The sequence below is a fragment of the Orcinus orca genome, chromosome 19, assembly GCF_937001465.1.
Source record: "Orcinus orca chromosome 19, mOrcOrc1.1, whole genome shotgun sequence".
Lineage (NCBI taxonomy): Eukaryota > Metazoa > Chordata > Mammalia > Artiodactyla > Delphinidae > Orcinus > Orcinus orca.
In genome coordinates, this window is record NC_064577.1 from 32632078 (window position 1) to 32655619 (window position 23542).

General features: G+C 44.1%; 1 protein-coding gene across 6 annotated transcripts in view; it reads left to right on the top strand.

Moving 5' to 3' along the window:
• Nucleotides 1–23542, top strand: part of RPTOR (regulatory associated protein of MTOR complex 1) — a 346981-nt gene that overhangs the window by 150631 nt on the left and 172808 nt on the right. For all 6 annotated transcript variants that reach the window (XM_049701469.1, XM_033438696.2, XM_049701471.1 and 3 more), the window contains exons 4-5: nucleotides 7168–7326; nucleotides 23196–23342. In XM_049701469.1, the coding sequence (XP_049557426.1) occupies nucleotides 7168–7326; nucleotides 23196–23342 (306 nt within the window). The remainder of the gene's footprint in view (nucleotides 1–7167; nucleotides 7327–23195; nucleotides 23343–23542) is intronic.

A 23542-nucleotide genomic window follows, 5' to 3' on the forward strand; every position in this document is an offset into this window, starting at 1 on the left:
GATGGGGTGAAATGTTTGCAAAACCCCAGACCAAAGGCAGAATTGGCCCAAAGTCTAACATTATGTTTTTTCCTCCTGGACAGTTCTGAGAAAATCTCTCAGGCATTTCTGTTTCTTGGATCTGAACTTGAGGTGTTGCTCATTGCCGTAGAAGGATGGAAATAGCATTATTCATACTCACATTCCTAGTCGAGTAATGTGCAGTAATCTTTACTAGAAACCCCAAAGAAGCACAGGCAGTGCCGCTGCTGCAGCACAGGTTTCCTCGTTACGGGATTCTGTCATGAGAAGACCCACCAAGCAGAGACCCCAGCTCCTCCCCCAGGCGCTGCCATTACTCTCCTGCAGCACAACAGCAGCGTTCTGTGTGGCTTCACCAGACCGAGAAGGGCCACCGCTGCCAACTGGACCACATGGAGCAGAGCCCCTCTTGCCGCCACACCTTCTAACCTCTGGAATGTGCACGAGGAGGGGCCACATCCACAGGGAAGGCGGAGTCTGCAACAGCACTGCTTAGGCCTTATTAGCATGTAGAGTCAGCAGGAGACCATCCTGGAAGGAAATGAAACCTGGAGCCCCATTCCCTTTCATTAAGCCCAGGGCCAGTCTTCCTTTGACCCTTCGTCCCGTTGTTCATTCTTCTGTTTTCTTCCTCTCTCGCATCCCCCGAAACTTCCATGCTTGTTTTTTTATTACATCTTGAGATTTGGACTTATAGTAGCAGTGCCCAGCACAAGAGGCAGTATTTTAGAGACTTGCATTGTCATTCAGTACACCCAGCTACACTTGTCACAGGTCTCCCAAATGGTGAGATGCTTCCTGTGCCACAGCAGTCCCTCCAGCCACAAAGCCATTATCCTGGGCATTCTAGTTTTGAAACAAAACCTTAACATGGTGTGGTGACATTTAATTTAGTGCTTCTCATTTCAAAGCCCTTAAAAATATTAATTAATTCCCATAAAACCCCAGGAGGCTTATTATTAATATCTGTAGTGCTTTTCATGCTGGTCCATTAATGTGTCCTTTCTGTGTGATAGGTAAGAAAATGAGGCTAAATCATTTTTTGCATCCCACAGGAGAAGACCTTGATGGAGCCAAGGTCAGAAATAGCGAATCCCTAACTTTATTGACATCTCCGAGTAATGTCAGCCCCTTGACCTTGTGTGTGGTTTGGAAGAACAACTCTCCTGTTTAGGACTAACCTCGGGGGACAGCGAATGATCTTTCAGCGGAGCTGAGATTTCACAAATCCTAGCTGGATAGCAGTGCAGAGGGGCGGGCCTGAGGGAAGCTGGGCAGCAGCAGTGAAATGTGGGGCCCAGACAGAGCAGGAAGTACCGTCGCCTCGCGGGATAAGTGCCTCGCAGCACATGGGCACCCAGTGAGCCCTGCCAGCCTGGGAGATGCTGTGCGGCGCGGCTTGTTCATATTTTGGGGCGCTTTGTCTTTGAGTGACTCCTTCACAACTGTATGCCAGGTTTCCTTAGCCCCAGGAGCAAGAACTCCACTCCGTGGGGCAGGTCACAAAATGAGGGGCTCCCCAATCCCTAGGGTTCAGCTTGTGGTCTTTGGTCATCTCCCTCCTCGCCGCCCTGCTCTCTGGCAGTTCTGCATGGTATTTTCTCCCGTGTCCCTGCAACTTCTGACTTGAGAGGTCTTCTGACTCTGAAAATGGGTCCTTTGGGTGACGTGGCTTTTGTGTGAAAGGAGGGGGCCTCCGCCAGCTCCAGGCGGCATGGTGGGCACAGGCCTCCCAGAGGAGGGGTGGGAGGGTGCCTGTGTGTGACTCTGGTGCCCCTTGGCCTCAGCCGAGCCAGGCCATGGACCCGAGGCAGTCCACTCTCCACCCTGCACGGGAGGCTGCAGGAGGCTCCTGCGGGACCAGCTCGTAAAGGCAGCTGCAGGGGCATCGGGCTCCCGCGCCACGGCCACTCTTACTCAGTAGAGTTGTGAGTGGTGACGAAGGGGGCACGCAAAGCGGGCTGTGCTGCTTACCAACAGTGATCACTGTTACACTTACTGATGGCGGGAAATTTCCGGAAGTAAGTATGGGCAGGGGAATAAACACATATACACTGAAGATTTATTTGCTGTTTTCTTCACGTTGTCTGATAAAACCGGCTGTGATTTGAAAGTTATTGACGATCAGTCAGTGCTTTCGTACCCGCATAGCAGGAGAGGTGGGTGCAAGAGGGGTGGTTCCCCTCACCATTGCCTCCTGCCCTTACCTCACCAGGCACAGACCCTGCACTCTCTAGAAGTTCCCCACCACCCTACTGCTCCTGGTCATCACTGTGGCGGGAAAGAAAGGGCACATCCCCACACGGCTCTCCCGGGGTGCCCTCTGAATGCGTGGGAAGGAGGCCCCTTCCCTCATTTCTTCTAATGGAACCGTTTGATTTAAGTTGGTTTTCTCACACCTTTGTGGAAATGTTTTGGTTTGGGAGGGGAGCAGTTTCTGTCTCACGTACTGTTGTCCTAACCCTTGAGCAGCCCCACATGCTCAGAGCTGGCCCCCCAGAGCCCCCTCGGAGGGGAGACAGCTCGAAAGCCATGAACCTCATTTGAACTGAGTTCCTTTCCAGTATGATTCCCTGTTACTGCTCTTGGTAGTAAATAAAAATGCTTTCATTTCTTTTGTGCTCACAGAGAAAATAAGTAACAAATTCAGAACTCCTTTTGGCACGCATTAAAATTATTTTGCGATTCAGCCTTTCCCTCTTTGCTGTTTTGCTGCTCCCTCTATGAGCCACCTGGAAGCCTTCCTGGGAGTAGGGAAAATACACGTCCGATATTTCCTAGCATCTCCCTCCACTCCAGCACAGCCCAGTGAGACTTGGTAATGCTTACACTCACACTTCCCTTCAGCCCTTGGGCCTTGTCATTGAAGCTCCTGGTGATAAAATGGTCTTCTGAATTCTTCTGGTTATTTCTACCTACCCAGCCAGGATGTCTTTTAAAAAACACATGTATCAAAAAAGCATAGGTATTTATTTTAATTTACATAAAGGCCCAGGTCAACGTGTCTACCAAGGTGGGATGTGATTTGCTGCCTAGTTTGGCCATTCCAGCAGCTCTGATTCACAGAAAAATCTAAATTCTAGATTTATGCAGGTCATGTCACAGTGGCTGAGGGATTTGGGCTGAAATAGTAGTTTACCTGGGTCCTATGCTCCGGCAGGTGTTTTTGGGCCGGGGACTCTCTGACTTTTCTCATTGTGCTGATGTGGATGTGGTTCTGGAACACATGTCCAAAGTCATGACATCTTAGTAAAAGGTTTCCGTCTTTGCCCCCAGAACTAGATTTTCATTTATCAACTACTCTCATCTAGTTTTATGGGATTAGCCAAAATTTAGTTGTGTAGAGCGTTAAGGCTCAGTGCCCTGTTTCTGTCCAACCCAGAGCACAAATAAGTAGTTTATTGGTGATGAGTCAGGAATGTTTTCCTGCATCCTTTTTTTTTTGGTGGGGGGTCACAGGATCTTAATTCCCCGACCAGGGATCAAACCTGGCCCCTGGCAGTGGAAACTCGGAGTCCTAACCACTGGACTGCCAGGAAATTCCCTCCCCTATCCTTTTCTTAACTGTTTAATATGCAGAATTCCATATAGCAAAGTAGAAGAAGTATTGAACATCTAAGTACCAACCTCCTAGACACAACAGTTTTTACATATACACTTTCTAATTTTGTGCTGAAATTCACTTGTGTCACTTCAGTGTCAGATAGGATTCATCATTTTGGTTTGTTTCATTACAGATTATTGTAATCAGTGTCAGTAAAAGTTTGATAGTCACTCAGCAACTGTTTGCTAATAACTGAGCGTGTTGTGAGGCCATGGGAAGAATATAAAAACAGAGCTGGGTACTGAAAGGCACACATGAAACTATAATCCGTGTCTGCCCTCATGGGGTTTACAGTGTCCATGGAGCTTAGACAGCTTCACAGGAACACATGACAAAGAGTATAAGTTAGTTTAGAGACAGAAAAGATTATTCCTGCCAAAGGGGACCAAGAAGGAATCCTGCACAAGAGCTAGATGTTGAACTGGTGCTCCCAGAACATGTGGTTTAGGTGAGCCAACACAGGCTGAGATGCCCACCTGGCCAGAGGGAGCAGGTGCCACGGCTGCCTCCCCAGGCCGGGCACAGGCTCCATGCCCCTGAGTGCCCCATGTCCTCAGCCCCCACATCCACACAGACCCCGTCTCTCTTGGGGCCAGCCCTGCTCTGGTAGCATGGGTAATGCGCAGCCCCTCTGTCAGTGTCGGATTAATGCACATTGCCTCAATGAGAATGAATTTGAAAACATCGCATTATGTGTTGGCTTTCTCTAGTCTCCTTTGTGACACAGTTTTATTTTACAAATAGCATTCTGGACCTTATGGAAGAAACACAGGGAGAGACCACTTTGCTGGACCCTAACCTGCCACCTCAGGGCAGGGTCCTAAAATTGTCCTGCAGTGGAATAGTGTTGCTATCCTTGTATCAGTTTACTTACAGTTGGAAAAAATTGGGGGAATCTGGAAGAACTTTGTTCTGAGTTTCATCATCCTGAAGCTTCTGTGTTTGTGCCCCCAACGCTCTCAGAACACACGATGCAGTATTTCACCAGGATTTTCTACTGTCAGAAATTGCATTATTAGCACGTATTTAATTAGGTGAAACCAAATGTCATATCTCAAACATGGAGGAACTAATGCTCTGCGAGGTGAGCCACATTTTCCTGTAGTTTCCTCCCGTGTAGCTCTTCATTTTCCTCTGAAAGGTCAGGACGCCTCTCTCTTTTTTTTTTTTTTTTTTGTGGTACGCAAGCCTCTCACTGTTCTGGCCTCTCGCATTGCGGAGCACAGGCTCCGGACACGCAGGCTCAGCGGCCATGGCTCACGGGCCCAGCCGCTCCACGGCATGTGGGATCTTCCCAGACCAGGGCACGAACCCGTGTCCCCTGCATCGGCAGGCGGACTCTCAACCACTGTGCCCCTAGGGAAGCCTCAGGACGCCTCTCTTAAACATAGGCCGCAGGTCATCCTCAGGCCTATGTGTCTGCTTTCCATCTCTGCTCCCTCTACCTCCCTGCTCTTCTTTTGAAACAACTTCAGCGGATGCTTCCTGAGCAGCACCCATCACTGTGTGCTGAGCCCTGCGCCAGGTGGCAGGCCCACAGCGGGAGCCGTGATGCTTCAAACATAGTTTCCTCGCCATTCATGTTTCTTGTTCTCACCACTGTTTTCTTCAAGTGATATCATGGCACTGGGTTGGGTTTTTTTGGTTTTAAATTTAACGTTTTAAACAAAGTTTGAGAACTTTATCAAAATAACAAACATACACATTATGTTTTGAAAGTCAGAACATAATCCCTACCTAGAGGTAAACCCTTTTAGCTGTGTTTTTTGGGCAGATATGCCCATATTTTAGAACAATATGTGTATGCTGCTTTTTACTGATTTATCAACTTGGGGTGTTTTTATTGACTTCCTGGTTTGGCTTTAGTGGTTTTATACACATCACTTCCACGCGACCATCTAGTACGGTTATAAATTTACACTTTCAGTTCTTTTTTATTGGGAATTTACCATTGAAAGTTCTTTGAAAGCAAACAAAAGGAAATGAATATAAAGTGGAGAGACTCTTCTGATGACCACGTGTACCCCTCACCCAGCCTCAGCGTCCTCACCACACTCTTGAAGTTTGCACAGTTTCTAATGAAATAAAATCAGTGTTCGTAACATTATGACTGTGTGAACACTGTTCTCCAAAAAGCCAGGAAATGTGTTTGGACCTAATTCTGGACTCTGTAGTAGCTCCCTGGCCTGCTGGTCTCTCTGGGCCTCGACCCTCACCTTTTACTTAGAGAGGCCCAGAGGAGGTTGGAGTGTCGAGGGGCAGGACCCCTCATAGCTCTTTCAGTGTTTTCCTGGCTGTTCTGGCATATTTATTTTCCACGCGAACTTCAGTAGCAGCTTGTCAAGCTCCGCAAAATAGCTGCTTGTTATATTTATTGGGAACGTGTGAACTCTTAACCTGGGGAGAACTGATGTCTTAAGAATGTGGGTGCATCCTACCCAGGCAGGGAGCATCTCCCATTTGTTCAAGCCTCCTTCTGTTTTCCAGGAGAGTTTTACAAAATTTCCTTGTCAGGGTTTTGTATATTTCTTGTTAAGTTCAATCTTCTTCGTTGCTTTAGAAGTGGGGGTTCCTTATGATTTTAAACATCTGTCGTTTATGTGTATATATATATAAAGGCTGTTGATTTCTGTGTGTTTACTTTAGGTCCTGCTAATTCAGTGAATCCTTTATGTTCATCAGCAAGGGTCCAGGCAGGAGTAGTGGGAGGGGGTAAGCAGGGCGAATATGACTAAGCAAGAGAGGGGCAGTTTGCTTCCTTACTTTGTTGTGTTTTTGAAACTATTCTCCCTTGCTACCATATATATTATAGCTTCCTGTGTTTAAGCAAATTCTCTTCCATGTTCCAGACAGTTTTTCCAAACAGATTCAATGCTTCTAAGAAATACTTTTGATATCACAGGGATGCTACCTTTTACTAGTGTTACCATGTGGCAGGCATTACTTATTAATCTCATGAGATCTTCACAGCAGTTCTCAATAAATATTTGTTGAGTAAATGAATGTTTACAACCACCCTGTGAAGTAGTCATCATCCCAGTTTATAGATAGAGAAATTTGAGGTCACTTGTGCAGGGTCCATTAAATGCAGACTTGGAGTAAAGGATGGAGTTGTTTTGTTTTGTTTTTTTAATTTATTAATTTATTTTTGGCTGCGTTGGGTCTTCGTTGCTGTGCACAGGCTTTCTCTAGTTGCAGTGAGCAGGGCTAGTCTTCGTTGCGGTGTGCGGGCTTCTCATTGTGGTGGCTTCTCTTGGTGTGGAATACGGGCTCTAGGCATGTGGGCTTCAGTAGTTGTGGCACGTGGGCTCAGTAGTTGTGGCTCATGGGCTCTAGAGCACAGGCTCAGCAGTTGTGGCACATGGGCTTAGTTGCTCCTCAGCATGTGGGATCTTCCCAGACCAGGGCTCGAACCTCTGTCCCCTGCATTGGCAGGCGGATTCCTAACCACTGTGCCATCAGGGAAGCCCCAGAATGGAGTTTTAATTCTAGGTATTCCCATGAATCCATGATAAGTTTCTTAATTTTTTCTCCTGCAACAGGCGCGGTACAAGCAGAGCCTTGATCCAACTGTGGATGAAGTGAAGAAGCTTTGCACGTCTTTACGTCGAAATGCCAAGGAGGAGCGGGTCCTCTTCCACTACAATGGGCATGGGGTGCCCAGGCCCACTGTGAACGGCGAGATTTGGGTCTTCAACAAGGTGGGCATGCCATAAAAGGTTCCTGTGAACTGAATTTGTTTCTCTTTTTACAAGAAAATCTGTAAGTTTTGCTGGTTGGCCACAGGTCCTATTCCCCTGTAGCTTCTGTGGAACCATTGATGGCTAATCCGTTTCCACAAACCCAAATGCAGGAAGATTGAATAGGGACTTGGGCCAGTTATCTGGTGGAAGTTTGGGGATTCTTTCTTTCTTTCTTTATTTGGCCTTGCATGTGGGATCTTAGTTCCCTGACCAGGGATTGAACCGGTGCCCCCTGCAGTAGAAGCGCAGAGTCTTAACCACTGGACTGCCAGGGAAGTCCTGGGGATCTTTTGTATTTCAGTGATAAAAGTTGAAAAATAGTCAGGCACAGGGAGTTGTTTCTTTTGCGAAACATGTTAATGAAGTGGCTATCTAGGGAAGTCATGAGGTCTGGGGATCTTCCTTTGAGAATCACTCATGTTCCTAGAAGATAAAATGGTATAAGTATTCCAAAGAGCTAATACGAAGCAAGTCTGCAGACAGGGCTTCAGCTCTGCTCTCTCCAAGGTCAGTGTAGCCAGCCTCCTACAGTCCCTTAATCAAAAGACTGTAGATGAGGGACTTCCCTGGTGGTCCAGTGGCTAAGACTCCATGCGCCCAATGCAGGGGCCCCAGATTCAATCCCTGGTCAGGGAACTATCCCAGGTGCCGCAACTAAGAGTTCGCATGCCGCAACTAAGGATCCCACATGCAGCAATGAAGATCCCTTGTGCTGCAGCTAAGACCTGGCAGAGCCAAATAAATAAATTAAAAAAAAATTTTTTTTTAAAAAAGGGAATTCCCTGGTGGTCCAGTGGTTGGGACTCCATGCTCCCAGTGCAGGGGGCCCAGGTTCATCCCTAGTCAGGGAACTAGATCCCACGTGCTGCGACTAAGAGCCCACATGCCACAACTGAAAGATCCCACACGTAGCAACGAAGATCCTACGTGCCACAACTAAGACCCTGCTCAGCCAAAAAAAAAAAAAAATATATATATATATATATATATATATATATATATATATATATATATTTTAAAGACTGTAAATGAAAGTGAGGGGTAAACGACACCCCTTCCCACCATCCTGGGTCCTGTGCTGCAGGCTCTTATCACATCCTCCGAGAGGTGGTGCCTGTAGGTGTGAGCATTCAGCCCACCTGGCAGCTCCTTACACACTGGAACACATGAACCAGGACAGGAGCTCATCACACCTGAGTTCTGACTTCAGCCTCACCACTTGTTAGCCCCAGGACATGGACAAATGAGAAGACTTCCTAGATCTCTGTTCCTTATTGTGGAAGCTCCTTCATAGTGAAGGATTAAAGTACCCAACACACCACTCACATAGTGAACTCTCAGGGGACGTCCACTCTTCCACAGGTGGCCAACAGGTAGGCAGACGGGACAGTCAGGGACCTAGAGGAGACAGAGTGGAGAAGAGGCCTGGACCCAGCTCCTCCCTCAGGATAGTGCCCTCTCTGCCTTGTATGTACCTAGATACCAACTTGATTTTAATCATTTTTATTATTATATAGATTCAAAACTGTAGTTATAAAAGAAGTAGAATTAAAAGAAATATGATGTCATGAACCACCAGCCGTCCACCAGCCAGTTCAGAAAATGAGCCTACAGGGTCCCTGCATGCCCTCCTCACTCTCACCCCTACCCCACCCTCCCAGGTGACTGGCCCCTGAGTGCTGAGTTGATCGGTACCATGCTTTTTATAGCTTCCCCATCGTTGGGGGCTCTCCAGACACACGGGGGTTGGGTGTTTTCTAGTTGACGGGATTGGGGTCATTCCTGCTCAGTTATGTGCTGAGGGTCATCCCCCGACTGCTGTGGCTGTGCTTCCTCCCTCAGCCCCGCTGGTGGCCCTCCCAGTGCCTCCTGTGTACACAGACATTGGGTCGGTCCTGTCTTTGTACAGTTCTAAACTGCCTGCGTGTTTCCATTACTCATGTCTTCCCAACACTGGGGGGGTGGGGGGGGTGGAACACTGCGTGGTGGGGCAGTCCAGTCACCCCAATAACTGTGAGACTGGTGCCCTCTGGTTTCTGGGTCAGCCACATAGGCTTCCCCTCTTGCAGTGCTGTTTCCTGTTTTTCACTTGGGTTGTGTCTTTTTCTTATTTCTTATTGAAGGAATTCTTTATATTCTAGACAGTAACACTTTACCATTTTTGTTAATTGCAAATGTCCCTGAGTTTATGGCTTGGTTTTTTGGTTTGTCTGTTTGCTTCTGTTCTCTTGTGTTGTCCCTTAGTAGACAGGAGTTCTTTATTTTTTTATTTATTATTATTTTTTTTGCGGTACGCGGGCCTCTCACTGCTGTGGCCTCTCCCGTTGCGGAGCACAGGCTCCGGACGCACAGGCCCAGCGGCCATGGCCCATGGGCCCAGCCGCTCTGCGGCACGCGGTATCCCCCCGGACCAGGGCACGAACCCAGGTCCCCTGCATCGGCAGGCGGACTCTCAACCACTGTGCCACCAGGGAAGCCCAGGAGTTCTTTATTTTGAACTGGTCACTGTTCAGTCTTCCCTTAGGATGTGGGCATTTAGTATCTTCTTTAAGAAGACTTTCCTTATGCCAAGGTTACAGAAGTATTCCACTATGTGTTCTTTCAAAAGTGTATTTTTGTCTATTAATTTGGGTCTTTAATCTACCTGGAACTGATTTTTACACATACTGTTAGGTAGGGGTTCAAATTCTTTTTTCTTTTTTTTTTTTTCAAATGGATACCATTATCATTTAATGCCAGCTTTGGACTCGTCAAGTTTCCTTAGTGAGTGTGTATGTTTCTGAGCTCTCTGTTCTGTTCCATGGGTCTCCCTCTGTGCCCGTAAACTTTTTTTTTCTTAATAAATTTATTATTTTTTTAAATTTTTGGCTGTGTTGTGTCTTCGTTGCTGCACGAGGGCTTTCTCTAGTTGCAGTGAGCAGTGGCTTCTCTTGTTGCGGAGCACGGGCTCCAGGCATGCGGGCTCAGTAGTTGTATGTACCTAGATACCAACTTGATTTTAATCATTTTTATTATTATATAGATTCAAAACTGTAGTTATAAAAGAAGTAGAATTAAAAGAAATATGATGTCGGGCTTCCCTGGTGGCACAGTGGTTGAGAATCTGCCTGCTAATGCAGGGGACACGGGTTCGAGCCCTGGTCTGGGAGGATCCCACATGCCGCAGAGCAACTAGGCCCGTGAGCCACAACTACTGAGCCTGCACGTCTGGAGCCTGTGCTCTGCAACAAGAGAGACCGCGATAGTGAGAGGCCCGCGCACCGCGATGAAGTGTGGCCCCCGCTTGCCACAACTAGAGAAAGCCCTCACACAGAAACGAAGACCCAACACAGCAAAAATAAATTAATTAATTAATAAACTCCTACTCCCAACATCTTCTTAAAAAAAAAAAAAAGAAATATGATGTCATGAACCACCAGCCGTCTCAGTAGTGGACAAGGGCTCAAACCCGTGTCCCCTGCGTTGGCAGGCAGATTCCTAATCACTGCACTACCAGGGAAGCCCCCGTAAACTATTTTAATGAGTATAGGTTTTCAATGATTCTTGACATTTGGGAAGGCAAGTTTCCCTCCTTTGTTCTTTTTGGTCCTTTGATCTTCCATGAAAATATTAAATCAACTTGCCAATCAGTGGATTAATGGGGGGAGACTCAACATCTTTATATTGTTGAGTTTCCAAACTATGCTCTTTTAAGCGTTTATCAGTAGTATTTTATAATTTCATAAAGGTTTATATATATATTTTTGGGGGGGGCTGTGTTGGGTCTTCGTTGCCGTGCGCAGGCTTTCTCTAGTTGCGGCAAGCGGGGGGCTACTCTTCATTGCAGTGCGCAGGCTTCTCGCTGCGGTGACTTCTCTTGTTGCGGAGCACAGGTTCTAGGCTTGCGGGCTTCAGTAGTTGTGGCACGTGGGCTCTAGAGCGCAGGCTCAGTAGTTGTGGCCCACGGGCTTAGTTGCTCCACGGCATGTGGGATCTTCCCAGACCAGGGCTCGAACCCGTGTCCCCTGCATTGGCAGGCAGATTCTTAACCACTGCACCAACAGGGAAGCCCGATACTTTATATTTTTTGATGTTGTTAAAAACGTTTGCTATAAAAAATATATTTTGCAAGTTTTTATCAGGGTATATGGCAAGGCAGTTGATTTTTGTACATTTATTTTATGTCTACTAATTTTGCTATTCTCTCATTGATTCTAATGATTTGTACATATTTTAAAACTTTCTTAACAGACTACCACGTGGTGTGCAAATCGTGGCAGTTTTATTTCTTTCCTTCCCGTCTTGTGTTTACTGTTCATATCTTACTGTGCCTCCAATGCCTCACAGAGCGTGGAGTGGTGACTGCATGTCCTTATCTCACCCCTCATTTCGAAGGGGGTGCCTCCTGTGCGTCAGTGTATGATGTTTGCTATAGATATTTGTAAAAAGAATAAAAAATAAGAAAACCCCTTATCGGATTAAAAAAGTGCCCTTCTATTCCTAGTTTATTTTTTCAAATCATGAATAGATGTTGCTTTTCCCCAAGCCATTATGTGTGTGTGTGTTAGATGACGGTATGATTTTTCTTCTTTAAACTGGAAATGCATTGAAAGGTATATGATTTTCTAATATTAAATATACCTTTCCTTTGTGGGATAACCTAGTGTGCCTTTATCAATTATGTGTTTCATACAGGGGTTAATTCTGTTGTTGGTATTGTGTTTAGTATTTTTACATCGGTGTTCATGAGTGAGACTGGCTTGGAATATTTCTTTCTCTTGTTGTCTTTGGATAATCAGTGTAACTGTGGCCTCAGAAAATAAGTTGAGGGAGTGCTCCACTTAGATACACAGGGATTGTTTTTGTGAGATTTGAAGTACATGTTGTCTGAATATTGGGTGAAGCTTACAAATCAAGCTGTCGGGCTGGTATTTTGTATGTGGAGAGATCTTTGACTACCTATTTAGTTTCCTTCATTGCTAAAGGGCTATCCAGATGTTCTGTTTCTTCTTGAGACAGCTTTGCTAACTTACTTTTGTAGGAATTTGTCCATTTCAGCTAAATTTTCAAATTTGTTGACAAAACGTGACTCATATTTCCTTATTAATTTATCAGAGTCTGGGTTAGTGATGTTTCTTCATTCATTTTTGATATTGTTACTGGATACCTTCTTTCTCTTTTCTTGTTGATCACTCTTACCAGAGTTTTCTGTATATTTCATTAGTCTTTTCAAAGAATCAACATTTAACTTTCCCTCCTCCAGAAGGATTGAAAGAACAATAGAATGAATACTTTTATACTTTTCATCTATATTCACCAGTTAACACTTTGCCACATTTGCTTTATACCTCTGTATAGATAAATATTTTTTACCTTAGCCATTTGAAAGTTACAGATATCATGACACTAAAAACAAGGACACTTTAGTACATAACTATAATACCCTTAAATTGCTCAAGAAATTTAACATCAACTCTATAATATTGTTTAATACGAAGTCCATAATCAAAATTTCCCACTGCCTCAAAAATGTGTGTTAGTAAGCATTTTATGTTTGTTGATTTGGTTTTGCATTCAGGATCCAGCCCAGGTTCGTGCATTGCATTGAACTGTTAGTCATCTTTCTCAGTCTCCTCGGATATATAGAAAAAGAGATTGCTCTTTGCCTATTTTTCTTTATTGACATTTTTTTTAGTGAGGTTATTTTATTGTCTTCTTGTAGTAAGTTATCATAGTTACATGCCAGTCTTTTTTAAAAAAAATAGGCATTATTTTTTTTTACAGCAGTTTTAGTTTTTAGGAAAATTAAAAAGTACAGAATTTCCACATAACAGTCGTCCCTTGGTCTCCACAAGGGAATGGTTCCGGGACCCACTGCAGTTACCAAAATCTGTGGATGCTCAAGTCACTTAGTTGGCCCATCTTATTCACAGTTCCAAATCCCCAGATCAAACCCACTGAGGATCATGTAGTCCTGTATGTATTTAGTGGGAAAAAAATCTGCTTATAAGTAGAGCTGTGTAGTTCAAACGCGTGTTGTTCAAGGGTCAGTTGTATTCTCACTCCCTACCTGGCCTACATCTTGCCTCGGTGTGGTATATTTGTTACAATTGATGATCCAATATTGATACATTATTACTAACTAGAGTCCATAGTTTATACTAGGGTTTATTCTTCATTTTGTACAGTTCTGTGGGTTTTGCCAAATACATAATGTCATGTATACACCATTATAGTATACTGGATAGTTTCACTACCCTAAAAATCCTGTGTTCCACCTATATCTCCCTCTCTGCCTGTCCTCCCCAACCCTTGGCAACCACTGATATTTTCACTGTCTGTATAGTTTTACCTTTCCCATAGTGTCATATAGTTAGAATCATATAGTATATAGTGTTTTAAAACTGGCTTTTTTTCAATTAGGCTTATGCATTCAAGGTTTCTTCATGTCTAGATAGCTCATTTTCTTTTTACTGCTGAAAAACATTCCACTAGTGAAGGACATCTTGGTTGCTTCCAGTTTTTGGCAATTGTGAATAATGCTGTTCTAAACTTTTGTGCAGATTTTTGTATAGACATGATTTCTTCTCATTTGGGTAAGTACCTAAGAGAGCCATTGCTAGACCAGCTGGTATGTTTAGCTTTCTAAGAAATTACCAAACTCTGTTCCAAAGTGGCTCTGTCGGTTGCATTCCCACCAGCAACGAATGGGAGTTCTTGTTGCTCCACATCTTCCTCAGCATTTGTTGTTGCTGGTGTTTTGGATTTTAGCCATTCTAATTAGGTGCATAGTGGTATCGCATTTTAATTTGCAATTCCTTAATGACATACGATGTTGAGCATCTTTTCATATGCTTATTTGCCATCTATATATTTTCTTTGGTGGGGTTTCCATATCTTTTGCCCACTTTTAAATAGGGTTATTTGTTTTCTTACTCAGTTTTAAGAGTTCTTTTAATATTCGGGTACAAGTCCTTTATCAGAAATTCGTTTTTAAAATATTTCCTCCCATTCTGTTACTTGTGTTTCCATTCTCTGAAGAGTGGGCACTGACTTTTTGGAGAGTCCAGACCAGTTATCCTCTAAAATGTCCCCCATTCTTTGTTTTTTTCATGAGTTTGTATCAGACTGGATAAAAAGCAAAATCAAACTTTGTGCTGTCAGCAAGAGATGCACTTTAAATACAAAGACACATAAAAGTTAAATGTAAAAAGGTATATCATGAAATACTAGTTGAAAGAGAGCTGGAGTGGACATATTACTAATTAGAAAATAGACTTCAAGACAAGGAGTTTTGTCACAGATGAAGAGAGACATTTCACAATGACAGACAAGTCAGGTCATCAGGAAGACATAACTACCCTGAATATGTAGACGGCTAATAGGAGAGTTAAAGATACATAAAGCAAGATTACGAGGGCCAATGAGAGAAAGAAACACATCCATAATCCTAGTTGGATATTTGAGTAACCATCTGGCAGTTATTGATAGGTTAAAACTGGTGTTAAAATTGAAGATAAAATTGATAATTAAAAACTTTCTCACAAGGAAAACTCCAGTCATGGTATATTATATTTTTCTAATTAAAAAAAAATCAGTTACTATTATAAAAGACTATCAGGGCTTCCCTGGTGGCGCAGTGGTTGAGAGTCCACCTGCCGATGCAGGGGACACGGGTTCGTGCCCTGGTCCGGGAAGATCCCACATGCCACGGAGCGGCTGGGCCCGTGGGCCATGGCCGCTGAGCCTGCGTGTCTGGAGCCAGTGCTCCGCAGTGGGAGAGGCCACAGCAGTGAGAGGCCCACATACCGCAAAAAAAAAAAAAGACTATCAATCACTCCGATTCAGTTAACAGAACACTGCACCCAATGCCCACAGAACGCACATTGTCCCGGGCAGGTGGACCACTCACCAAGAAAGGCCTGTGCTGGGTCACAGAAATGTCATAATAAAGTTTGAAGGATTGAAATCATTCAGAGTCTATTCTCTGGCCACAGAATCTGAAATTGTAGGCTAGCTGGAAAATCCTCAAATATTTGGAAATTAAATGACACATGTATGAAAAAAGGTATCACAAGGGATAATAAAAATAATTCAAACTAAACAATAATGAAAAGACGACTTGTTAAAATTTGTAGGATACAGCTAAAGCAGTGCTTGTATAAAAATGTATAGCTTTATTAAATCCTTATACAGAAGGGAAGAAAAGCTTAAAATAAAAATCTAAATATCTACCTTAAGAAACTAGGAAATGTTGAGCAACGTAAACTCAAGGGAAGTAGAAGGAAGAAGTAATAAAGAGCACAAATCAGTAAAATAGAGAACAGGTGGTAGAGAAAGTTAGAGCTAAAATTTGGTTTTTGGAAAACATCTGTAAAATTAACAAGTCTTTGGCTAGGTAGCAAGAAAAAAGAAGATACAATCAACATTTAGGAATGAAAGGGGATATCGCCACATATCCTGTAGACATTGAAAAGATAGGGAATGTTAATAATGTTATACCAATACATTTAATAACTTAAATTAGATGGAAAATGCCTTTTAAAATACAGCTTTCTGAAAGCGACCCAAAATGAAATAGAAAATCTGAATAGCCCTAGATCAATCAAAGAAATTGAATTCACAGTTAAAAACCTTCTTACATGTTGACTCATGGATAAATGGATATTTTTATGTAAGTATCATCTTATCATCAAAGTGTTTCCTGATCACTATATGTAAAGTGTTAAATCATAGATGGAAAAAGGGAAGTGTTCTTCATGATGCATGGGAAGTACAGTTTACACCAAAACTGGAAAGTGAATGTTTTCTGTTTCCATCAACATTTGCACTGTCTGCACCAGGGGTTCTCAAAGTACAGGTCCCAGACCAGTAGCAGCAGTATTCTTGGAATTTATAATACATGCAGATTATCAGACCCCACCCAAGACTTATGGAAGCCTATTCTGGGGAGGGGCCCAGGTATCTGCATTTTAACAAGCCCTCTAGGCCATTCTGATGCACTCTCATTTGAGAATCCTTCCTCCATAAATCTGGTTTTCAAATATAGGACATCTGAGAAGTCAGTTAAGGTATGGTCTAAGGTTTTATGTCTCAGCATCAAGAAAACAATATTTTTTAAAAACTTTAAAGCTCTTATAAAGAGATAGCCCAAAGTTTTCTATCACTTCTCCTGAAGAAAGAGAATTTTTACTGATGGTCTTCAGCTATTGCAAGCAAACACAAAAATGCTAGAAAGGTCAAGTTTACAATAAAATTAACAGCTTTTTTTGGAGAGGGGGACAACTGCTGTATTCTCAATATGGATAAAGTAACAATTACAACAAATGTTAAATGTGGTCTGGCACAAATATTGCTTTTAAAAAATCACAAATACATCTTTTTGATAATAGCACATTTAAAAACCTTTATGATCCATCTTTCAACAGACTCAGTAATGAACTATATACTAAATCAGAATAAGAGGCATCTATTTGATAGTGATGCACAGTTTTTCCAAACCAATAAATTCTATTATTTAAATAACATTTATTTAGCATTACTCATAAGGTAAACAATTATTGAACTGTAGTAAAGGAAAGGCAGAGAAAGTATCAGCAAAGCCAATAAACCTTCAGCCTTAAGGATTTTAAGGGACTAGGAGTTTGCTTGTGACTTAAACCCTGCAGTGTTTGGTTCACAAGTACCATTGCCCCATACCTAACATCTCTGGGCCATCACCTCCCAATACCGGTTCCTTCAGAAGGAAGATGAATCTTCTGCTTACCCATGCTCCTCTGCTCTCCTCGGAGGACAGCTGTATGCAGACGCCCTTACTGTCCAGGGAAAGCCAGGATGACACATCCAGATATGCCTGTGGTTCCTGTCTGTGAGGTCAGAGGAAGCATGCATCCTTGGGGGCTTTACCGGAAAGCCCTTAGGAGGATGCCATTTTACTATGGCTAAGACTTCTGACTCACATTCTGAGCTCTTTGGCAGAAGATGTACAGACCTTCCTAAACTTACAGTGGGGTTATGCCCCATAAACCCATCATGGTTGAAAATACCAAAAGCTGAAAACACCTGTGCTACACCTAACCTACCAAACATCATAGCTGAGCCTCGCCTACCTCAGACATGCTCAGAACACTTACGTTAGCCTGCAGTTGGGTGGAATCATCTAACACAGAGACTATTTTATAATAAAGTGTTGACTGTCTCATGTAATTTTTATTGAATACTATACTGACAGTGAAAAACAGAACAGTTGTCTGGGTACAGGATGGTTGTAAGTGTATCAATTGTTCACCCTCGTGATTTCGGGCTGACTGGGGGCTGTGCTCGCTGCCACTGCCCAGCATCATGAGAGAGGATCAGACCGCATATCGCTAGCCTGGGAAAGAACAACATTCAAAGTATGGTTTCTACTGAATGTGTGTTGCTTTGCACCATGTAAAATCAAAGACTATAAGTTGAACCATCGGGAGTCAGGGACTGTCTGAACTTAGAATCTGCTCGGAGATGGAGAGTTGCTTCCTAGGAGGTCGCCGGCTTTACCTGGAGAACAAAGTGCCCTTCCTCCGAGCTCCTGTCCCAGGGCTCAGTGCTTGGCTGCCTCTGTGGTTGACTCAGCTGTGATGGCAGTCTGATGAAGCATGTGGCTTTTTTTTTTTTTTGATGTTTAATATAACCTGACAGATAAAGTAGAGTGTAATGAATAAATTATTTAAAACCTATTTCTATGTTGGAAATGAAAACATGGCCTTGAGTATGTTTTTTCAAGAGAAAGGAAAGACGCTTTGATTAGGAATTCTCTGTGCTCATAGTTTTTGGTGGGGGGAGAAACCAAACCATTGCCTGAAAGGCTGTGGAGTGTTTCTGGGAGCCTTCAGTGCGTGGGGGACTTCGACTTCTCCAGCTTGCGTAGGTTGGTTCAGCCTAGAAGACACAGGGATAATTGCACGGGGTGGAAACAGTTGCACTTCAGGTGTTGTTTCTGTTCTGTTCACTCGCTGCAGCACCAGGGCTGTCATCCTGCAGGCCTCCCTTTGCAGGTTTGCAGGACCGTGATTCTGGCCCGAAGCTTGACAAACTCCCCAGGATCCTTCTGAGATGGGAAATGAGATCCACCTGCTCGTGTTCCAATAAGGATTCGTTCTCAAAGGCCATTTTCCTCCATATGGTTTAATAGAGTTGATTTTGTATCCCTAAGGAAAACAGACTTCCAAGTTTCAGGGGCTTACTAAACTACAGATATACAGCTACTGCTTTAAATGAAATCATCTCTCCTCAAAGGCTTTGGTTCTCACCAGGGGAGGTTCCCCCTCAGGGTGCGTTTGGCAGTGTCCAGAGACCTTTTTGGTTGTCACAACTGGGCAGAGAGGGGGAAGTGCTGTTGGCAGGGCTGCTGCCAAGCCTGATGCAGTGCCCGGGATGAGCCCCACACTGACTGACCAGCCTCAAACGTCCACAGTGCTGGGGGTGTCTGCACTTCAGCCACAGAGGCCCTTGCTGCTCAGAGGCTGCCACCCACCATGCAGCCCATCTGTGTGGAGGTGTGGGTCCAAGCCATTTTCTGTGGCTGAGCATCCCTGTGGACGGTATTAGGTGCCAGACCCTCTCACAACTAAAAATCATGAGGCTAAAGACCAATTCCAAAAGCTCCTTGTATGCTGCCCCTTGGACAAGCATTAGAAAATGGAGGTGCTTCTGCCCTCCAGTGGGACTGGGTGGCTGACAACTCCACTTGAACCATTTCCGTGGCAGCCAGTGGCACAGGGAATGAAAGGGAAAACCCTTAACGAGTTTCCTGATGGATTAGTGCTTTATTATTTTAATGAGTCACCATTAATTACCTTTGTATCTCAGAAATTTAGAAAGTAACTTTTGATTTGGGGGAAATATAAAAATTACATTTTAGTTCAAAAGGCCAGACCTCAAAACACAGTTAAAATATATTTTATTACGTGCTGCTTTGCTGCCTTTGGGGCCTTCTGGGGCTGTACCTAGAAGGCAGCAAAGATGACAGCATCGCCCTTTTCCAGCAGTCACTTGGATGACGTGGTGGCAGGAATGGGGTCAGAACTGCCCCAGCCATATTCGGCCGCTCCTCACTGAGCTAGAACCTTGTGGGAAGCAGATAAACAGCAGAGTGTGGCTGGCATATAAAAATGTGATGATTTCCCAGGCTGGTGCTAAAATCCTTTCTCCTCTCAGTGTAAGGGTGTCCCTGCCCAATTAAAGGGTTCCTTTTGGCCCTTTTCTCCCCCATAGCAGTGGGGGCTGCAGGTGAACAAGGGGAGGGATGCTGCTGGGCAGAGGGCCGGAGAGGAGCGCTCTTCCCTGCTGGGCCCAGGGAGGCGCTGACTTGTGTCCTGCTCTGTCCAGTGCAGCATGTGCTGAAGCCTTTTTACTTGTGCAGATAACATGTAATGCCTGCTCATTATGAAACACTGACTGAACGTAAAGTATGTTATAGTGAACCCTGGAGCTTACCCTTTTCCTTCCTCCTTTTAATAGTTGTGTGCATTTTGTCTTTTAAAAAAATACAAGTAATTTCTATTCTAAAAGGTTCCAAGAGAACAGAAGTTTTAAAAGAAATAGATATGACACTTTCTTACCACCCCACACCCCTGTCACCTCCCCAGTCAGAGAATGCAGTCCTTAGCAGTCCTGTGTTCTTCTTTCAGCACCATTTATAGGACCTTTCACTCAGCACGTTTCTGCTGAGTCCTCATTTCATTCAGCTTAAGTGCTGGGCATGTGGTGCTTTACACACAAAACAGGATATTATATGTGAGATTCTAAGACTTGCATTTTTAAAATCATGACAAGCCTCTGACATCTCTCCATGTCAGTGCATATAAATAACCTTGCATGGTGTTCCATAACGTGGGTGTATGGGCCCCCTTTGCTTAATGATCCCTTCATATTGGATATATTAGGATCCAAGATTGGTTGTGATAGTCCCTGTGGGCCGTCTGGGACTGCTGTGGCATCGTCATGACATGGGGCCCAGGCCCCTTCCATCACACAGCTCTGTTGTCCCCCTGCTTATGTCTTCTGCCATGTTCACTCCTCCTGGGAAGGGAAAGAGGGCGGCACTTATAATTTAGACACATTTCTGATCATGTCCCATTGGCCAGAATTGGGCTGCAAGATCAGACTTAGCTGCAAAGGAAACTGGGAACTGTGCTCAGCTAAACTTGCATTGAGGATGAAGAGGGGAAAAATAGATGTTAGACTGGCAGTCTTTTCCACAGTAGCATGTAGACAGCTTACAGGTTTTTACCAGTGAAAGTATTATACATCCTTGTATGTACATTTCTGTACAAATGCAAGTATTTCTATAGGATGGACACCTAGAAGTCAAAGGTATGTACAGTAAAAATTTTAAGAACCACCCAAATTGCCTTCCAAAAATAGCTTCCTCAATTTATACTCGCACCAACGATAAGCCAGCACCCTGTTGAACATTGTGGTCAGCATGGGGTATTATTCATACTTAAAACTTCTTTCCAGTTTGCTGGATGAAGATAGGTAGATGGATGATTCTCATTGTAATTTGCATTTCCATGATTAATCGAGAGCGTGAAACTTTCATAGTTGTTGATCATTCATGTTTCTTCCGTGAATTGCCTGTGTGAAGCTTTTGCCTATTGTATATTGTTTTTGTTGTTTTGTCTTTGTTGATCTGCAGCAGAAGCTTATATACACACACACATTCTAAATATAAAGCCTATGTCACATATGTTGTACCTACTTTATTCTTAAATTGCTTGTCACAGGTATGTGTTTTTATCAGAATTATATAATTTTTACATTGCTCTATTTTTCTTTAACGTTTCTAGGTTCTATATGTTTAAGAAGGTCTTTCTTACACCAAAATAAATTTTTAAATCTTTTATTCTGCTTTTGTATTTATTTTTAAAATCTGTCCTGATTGTGTGTGGAATCTCAGATGGCAATATTGAATGGTTAGTTGGATTTTACAAGTATCACTTGTTGAATTGTTCATTCTTTCTTCGCTGAGTTAAAATGCCACCTTCATTACAGTTATATATGTGGCTCTGTTCCTGGGCTTTCCCTCCTGTTGATTTGTTTGTCTCGCCTTCCCCAGTACCATCCTGTAATTACCATAGATTTATAGTGTATTTAATATCTGCTAGCGTGAGTCCTCACTCATTATTCCTTCTTTACAATTTTTTTTGTGTTGTGCTATTCTTATACCTTTCTCTTCAGCATTAACTTTAGAATCAGCTTGTCAGATTCCATTAAGGAAACCCCTGATGGTATTTTGATTGGGCACTGCCTTTATAGATTCATTAGGGAAGAACTGCCGTCTTTAGAATCCTTCTGTGAGAGTTTACTTAGAGCATATCCAAGTGTTCTCTTACTCGTGCAGTGACGAAGAACAAGACACCAGGTGATGGCAGTTTAGCAAGGTGAAATGGCACAGCGTAAGCAGAGGGTGGTCCCCTCGTGGTAGAGATGTCTGCAGCCCCACCACACCTGTGCTGTCGGCACATCCTCCCCGTCTGGGATGGGACTTGAATCTGGTGACGTGTGTGCATATCAAGAAGGCCTCTGCTGCCACCACCTTGATGACAGTCTTCTCCAGGCCTGGTTTGGTCTTTCTGTCTTCTGTTCCTTTTCCCCTTTGCATTAGAAACAATCCTCTTGGCAATACCAGAGGCAATGTTTGTGGCTTAGCTTTGAGGAAACACAGTCACCTTTACTGTAAGTGCACAGAATTGATTTCTGCTAGAGTGTCACTACTTAAACTATTGGTGCCTGAGGAAGGATAAATAAGTGATGGCGTTCTATGCAGAAGAATTGCTTAAAAATGTTACCTTTGGGGCTTCCCTGGTGGTGCAGTGGTTGAGAGTCCGCCTGCTGTTGCAGGGGACACGGGTTCGTGCCCCGGTCTGCAAAGATCCCACATGCCGCGGAGCAGCTGGGCCCGTGAGCCATGGCTGCTGAGCCTGAGCGTCCGGAGCTTGTGCTCCGCAATGGGAGAGGCCACAACAGTGAGAGGCCCGCGTACCGCAAAAAAAAAAAAAGAAAAATGTTACCTTTGAGTGAGGATTTTAGTCATTTCTCTGGTGAGATGAGGACCATTCCTCTCTATGTTTACCAGTAATAGCTGGAGTGTTTTCAAGTACTGAAGAGTACAGTGTGTCCAGAAAAATATTTCACTTAGCAGATTCATGCTAATATGTTATTGTTCTGTGATTTGAAAAAAAAAATTATGGAGCCAAATCTATTTGTACTCCTTCAATGTGATCTAAATCATCTAGAGGATAAAGTGCTTATGGGTAGCTCTGAAATTAAAGGGGCAAGAGGGAAAAACATGCACATTTGAGGACCCGATCAACTTTTCTGAGCTCATCTTCTTTATAGTCGAGGAGCGTGTTCTGCTGTATAAGCCCAGAGAAGTTACGGAGTAAAGGGTGAGCAGGAATGGTGTGAAGTAGCATGCGTAGCCTTGGGATTTATAAGAGAAAGCTGTGGTTTGGCTGCAAGAGGGTGGGAGAGGAAGGGTGGGTGTGAAGGCCTCGTTGTGGGACACGTGGAGGGAAATCCCTCAGTGGAGTGAGTGCGCTCCCAGGGGGCAGCGAGAACTGAACAGGGGAGGAGAGGAGCTCGGGATTGAACTGTGCCACCGCCCGGTTCTACCTGATGAAACAGCGTGTGGGCAGATGGTGGGGAGGTTAGTTTGCTGCTGTTCACAGTGAGTAGAGATAGCAGCTCAGGAACGCTCTGTGCAGCGGGCCCCATGCATGGGACCCTCTTGGAGGTGCAGGTGCTGGTGAGCAGGCAGAGTTCGCCATGTGTGAGTCACAAACATGCACTGTTTTCTTTTCCAGAACTACACTCAGTACATCCCCCTGTCTATATATGACCTGCAGACATGGATGGGCAGCCCCTCCATATTCGTCTACGACTGCTCCAACGCTGGTCTCATTGTCAAGTCCTTCAAACAGTTTGCCCTGCAGAGGGAGCAGGAGCTGGAGGTGAGGCCCTGAACACACTGGGCGGTGGGGGTGGCCATGGGGGACTATTGGCCTGGAGCTGTGGTTTTGTTTCTTTGGGTGGGGCAGGCTCAGAGTGCTCAGCGCAAGGTAGTGGGGTCCACGACAAAGAACTTGGAAAGGACTCAGGACAAGCTCTTGGGCTTATTTTTACACCTCGTTTTACCCAGCATCATTTTTAA